The sequence below is a fragment of the Porites lutea genome, chromosome 3 (genome assembly GCF_958299795.1).
Source record: "Porites lutea chromosome 3, jaPorLute2.1, whole genome shotgun sequence".
NCBI lineage: Eukaryota > Metazoa > Cnidaria > Anthozoa > Scleractinia > Poritidae > Porites > Porites lutea.
In genome coordinates, this window is record NC_133203.1 from 20,093,334 (window position 1) to 20,098,112 (window position 4,779).

The 4,779-nt window shown below is 39.5% G+C and overlaps 1 protein-coding gene across 1 annotated transcript; it reads left to right on the top strand.

Annotated features, from left to right (window-relative positions):
• Positions 1-627: 627 nt before the first annotated feature.
• LOC140931857 (ATP-dependent helicase wrn-1-like) lies at positions 628-2,981 on the top strand. The gene is made up of 2 exons (XM_073381573.1): positions 628-1,040; positions 1,787-2,981. Exons 1-2 carry the CDS (start codon positions 967-969, stop codon positions 2,979-2,981), a joined length of 1,269 nt encoding a protein of 422 aa, XP_073237674.1. The 5' UTR covers positions 628-966.
• Positions 2,982-4,779: the final 1,798 nt, after the last annotated feature.

The following is a 4,779-nucleotide window of genomic DNA, read 5'->3' on the forward strand; positions in this document are numbered from 1 at the left end:
ACGGTCGCCGCTGTTCTGGCTTCTGATTGGTGCCAGAAAACCGTTTTTCTGCCCAATCAGAAGCCAGCAGACCTATGGGTCATTTCATGTATCCTTACACGGAATGATACATGAATGGCAGTTGCTCGCCATGTTGTCTGGGCCGTTCGCCGAGGCTTTGCTCGAGATGAAAAGTTCCAATCTCAGCACAAAATTTAAGGGATTTCCTTCGGACTTTACGCTAGAATCTCACCGGTGAATATGCTGGACCTTTCGCAGGTATCCCAACAGTAGCGTATTTAAAAGTTTGCGAGTTTTTTAAAACACTCACCAATTCACTAATGTATTATTTGGTTTCCTTTGGACGATATCTATATTAATGTTCTGTCTAGATTTCTTGCATCACTTGCTGTGATTGAAACTTTGCCAATCGCGGGTATAAATTCTTTTGTCGCACGGGCCAGACAAGTATGTCGAGCAACCGGCAACACCGCGTGCACGACTTTCTTTGCGCGCCAAAAATCACAACTTCCGCATTGCCATCGAGCGCCATTCGTCGGTTATCATGGCTAAAAATATTTCGTCCAGTGAAATTAACAATGCTATTTGTTCCAGTTTGATTTTTCCCCCTGGAATTCATGAGCTGAAACCCGAACAAATACTCGTCATCCGGAACATTGTTCGTGGAAAAGATGTGTTGGCCGCTCTACCAACAGGGTTTGGAAAAAGTTTAACATTTCAAATTTTGCCATCTGTGTTGAAGTCATTGCAGAGTAGTTACGTGTCACCTTCTCCTTTGGTTATTGTTGTTTGCCCTTTAAAATCTACATTAAAGACCAAGTGAACTATCTGAGGTCACTTGGTTCGAAAGCTGGCTATGTTGGGGAGAGTGATGAATTAGATAAGGGGATTATTAATGGCACTGCTCAGATTAACCTGCTGTATGGAAGCCCGGAATCATTTGTCGGGGAAGAAAAGATACGGGGAATGTTTTCCAACATGTTTTACCGCAAAAATGTTGCTGCAGTAGTATGTGATGAGGTGCACACTGTTGTCCACTGGTAAGATTTTTCTCCTTATAATAATACTGGCTCTATTCAAATCCTCTAAACTGAGTGAAAATATTTGAAAATTGTTCACTATTTTTAAATTTTAATTCTTTTGTACAATACTACCAGCACATATTGTTAATTTGCTTATGAAATGTCATTTTAATTTTTGTTTTGATTATGTCTATTCCATCACTCAAGTCTACATTACTACAGTTACAACATCCGTGCTTTTATAGAAGACTTCTCTGCGGTGTACCTGACTGTTTATAACTGCACATGTTACTGTACAAGTGTTAGCGCTAACAAGAAGCCTATGTACATGTGCCCCTGCCCAGGCTATAATAGTTAAGTGTCATGAAATCCAAATTAATGTTTGATTGACAAGAGCTTTTCTCTATTTCCTTTGCTGAATGTATAAGGCCGGAATTTTATTTAATTAACCAGCTTTATGAGAAGCTGCCAGATTATTAAAAGTCCTAGATGACCTTTGTTCCTACCCTGAACAGCCTTTACGACTCCCAAACATTACACTATGAGCGTTATGGACGTTAGAGTCAACATTTGACGTAATGGAAGCTCTTTTCTCACAGTGATTAGGTTGCTGTGAATTATGGTAGGAAAACACGTAGTTTATCCTAAATGTTTGCATGGAACTCCATTCATTCAGCGTAACATACACTATGACATCCACTGCACATGTTTATGCTCCCTGATTTCTGATAATAACCAATGTTTATTTCACTAATAATTTTTAGGGGTGAAAGAGGCAATGGGAAGAAAGATCCCTTTAGGAAGTGGTGTGGTGCTGTAGGTGAAATTAGGTCTCTTCTTCCCCAAGGGCTTCCAATGCTGGCCCTGACAGTAACAGCATCAGTTGGCACAAGAAACAAAGTTATTGAAATGTTAAGTCTCAACAAAAGTGTTCAGATTGTTGTTAGTCCAAACAGAGATAATATAAAACTTTACCTTGAAAAGGTGAAAAATGATATCTCTGATAATTTCATGTGGCTAGTGAATGAATTGGAACAAAAACAACTTGACTGTCCAAAAGTATTGGTATATGTCAGGGATTACCAGCGATGCAGTGAGATCTACCATCTTTTTATGCAAAGTTTAGGAGCTAAAGCATACTTCCCACCTTGTGCCAACAAAACACCCAAAAATAGAATGGTTGCCATGTACCACAGTGGCACTTCTCCTAGTATTCAAGAAATTGTCCTAGCCTCTCTCAAGGATCCTAATGGAAAAGTTAGAATCATTATTGCTACGAGTGCCTTAGGAATGGGAGTAGATATCAAGGGCCTACACCGTATAATCAACTATGGACCCCCCAGTGATATAGAATCTTACATACAAGAATTTGGAAGAGCTGGAAGAGATGGCAATCAGTCAGAAGCCCTTCTTATGTTTCATGGCAGGCAGCTACATCACTGCACACCCGAGATGCTTGAATCCCTGAAATCAACCAGCTGTCGAAGAAGCAAACTTCTTGAACTGTTTGATAAAAGTACTGCTGGTAATCAAAGTTTTTCCAGGATAACGCACCTGTGCTGTGATGTCTGTGCACTTGAGTGTACATGTGAGTCCATAAACTGTCCAGATATAAATGACAGCATGGATTCACTGAAAAGGAAAAGTACTGATATTACAGCAAGTCAGAGACTTAGGCCTGTTTCCATTGACCAAAAAAACAGCTTGAAAGAATTCCTCAGAGAATGCCAAAAAAGGATAAGAGATGAGTTAATGGAGTCAAACCTCAAGTTGTTTTATGCCAATATTGTCAATGTCACTTGCTTTACCAATGAACTTATAGAGAATGTAGTATCCAAATGTGACTCGCTTTTTTCTGTTGAAGATATACTGGAGAAACTTTCTGTGTGGAAAGTGGACCATGCCCACGAAATCTTTAGTTGCTTATGCAATGTATTTCCAGATCTTTCAAAACCGTAGTCAGTTGGAGACATTAACAGGTTGCTTTCTGATACAGTTTATGTGTTAGGTTATAGCGGAGCTCTAGCGCGAAGCGCGCCTGCGGAGCACCATGGGTAAGTAAATCTACCCATCCCAGAAAATTTGGTAATCACGTGACCGTACACCGCCCGCCCGTCCGTCCGCACCACAGGGAAACCAATGTTCAATCTCACACTTTCTAGCTAGTCTGGGAGCACAGGAAGACTGATATTGCACACATATTGCACATCAATGTTGTGATCAATTGACAGCTGTCAAAACAGGGTATCCGCTGACCACTATCACCTGACCATATCGCGGGCTCAGGTGTCAACCCATCGAGGTCGAGTATCTTTTTGAAGTTATCCGCTGACAGGTTACTAGTTTTCAAATGATTGCAGGCTCAAGTTTCCTTTTTTTTAATTCATATGAACTATGTTGTGTTTTATATGTGCCGCACAATTAAAATTTTGATTTCAAACTGACCTTGGAAGCTAAAATTTAGCCAGGTTTACAGGCAGGGAAGCTATTATCCATGGGAAGACATGCCAGTTGCTTTCGACTTTTCTCACCAAGGTCACGCGTTGGTCACGCTCTACGTCCAATTTTTATACTCTGATTGGTAAAAATTTGACAGGTGAGCTCATGCGGAAAATTTATGCAGCATCTTAACTCTTGTTTACTTTGACAGCTGAAGCTGACAGAGTTTTGTTTCAACTTGTGATGTTTTAAACTGTCTTTTTCCACTGGATGTACAAAATGAAATTCAGCCGCTATCAAGAGTCTTCTGTTATTCATGGCCAGTTTGTTTATTGGGTTTTCGGTTCAGAAATACGTTGCTTTGGCAAAGTCGGAAATCCGATTTCGGATGGCATCGTTTTCGTTTTTCACCTTGCTTGATGCGTAAGACGGTTGAAAAGTCTGAAGCAATTCTGACCTTGCTTGATAGTTTTCAGTGCATCTCGAATGGTAAGCCTGAGTAATTATTGTATTTGATGTTTGTTTTTTATATCTAATTTAATGAAGTCGAATGTAGTTTATGCGGTTATTTGGTTTATGCACGTTTGTAAGATTTGAGACAATGATCTGACCGAGTATCAGGTTTGATTTTAAGCTTATAGAACTTTAAAAAGCCTTTAGACTTTTTCTCACCGCAGATAGAAAGGAGAAGTTCCAAACAATATTTAGTTATAATTCTGGCTGTAAAAGAAAGCTTTGAGCGATTTTCTTGCCTAGAGTTCATGTTTGCAAAAAGCAAACACCAGGAAGTCGGCTTAAAATATAAACAAGGGTTTTCAGAGACACTTTAATACTTGTCTTCGTGAATGAAAATTGTTGTCTCTGTATATGTTTCACCGAATTTTTTTCCTTTTATTGATTGTTAGTAGTTTCTTTTGCAATTTGAATCGCTGTGCCGTTTGTTTTCAGTCATTCATGAACATCGCTTGCAGGAGTTGCCAAAATGCCGTGCGTATAATCTTAATTTAACTGAGTCGACTTTGGCGCTTGTCAAAAGTGAGAACCGGCTAGCCATATAGGTGATTTTGGAAATTTTTTCAACGGTTTCACTAAAAGCCCATGCGTGCTTCGATCGTCCTGAATATTGAATGAGTGCAATTTGTATTGCAAAATTGTGAAATACTGCATTCTGTCCGAGGTCTGTATGATAAAAACAGCGCCTCATCATTGTACTGACTTCACCTCAGATGTGATGTATAAAAAGTATAAAAGGTTGGTTTACACGTCCCATGACTTATTGGCAAGATTTTGTAAGGTAAACTTGTCGAACGCAAAATAT

Excerpts from the sequence above, each read along its gene's own strand:
- LOC140931857 (XM_073381573.1), top strand. The coding sequence starts at position 967 with ATGTTTTCCAACATGTTTTACCGCAAAAATGTTGCTGCAGTAGTATGT. Across the intron at positions 1,041-1,786 it reads GTGCACACTGTTGTCCACTG|GGGTGAAAGAGGCAATGGGA; the intron begins GTAAGATTTTTC and ends AATAATTTTTAG.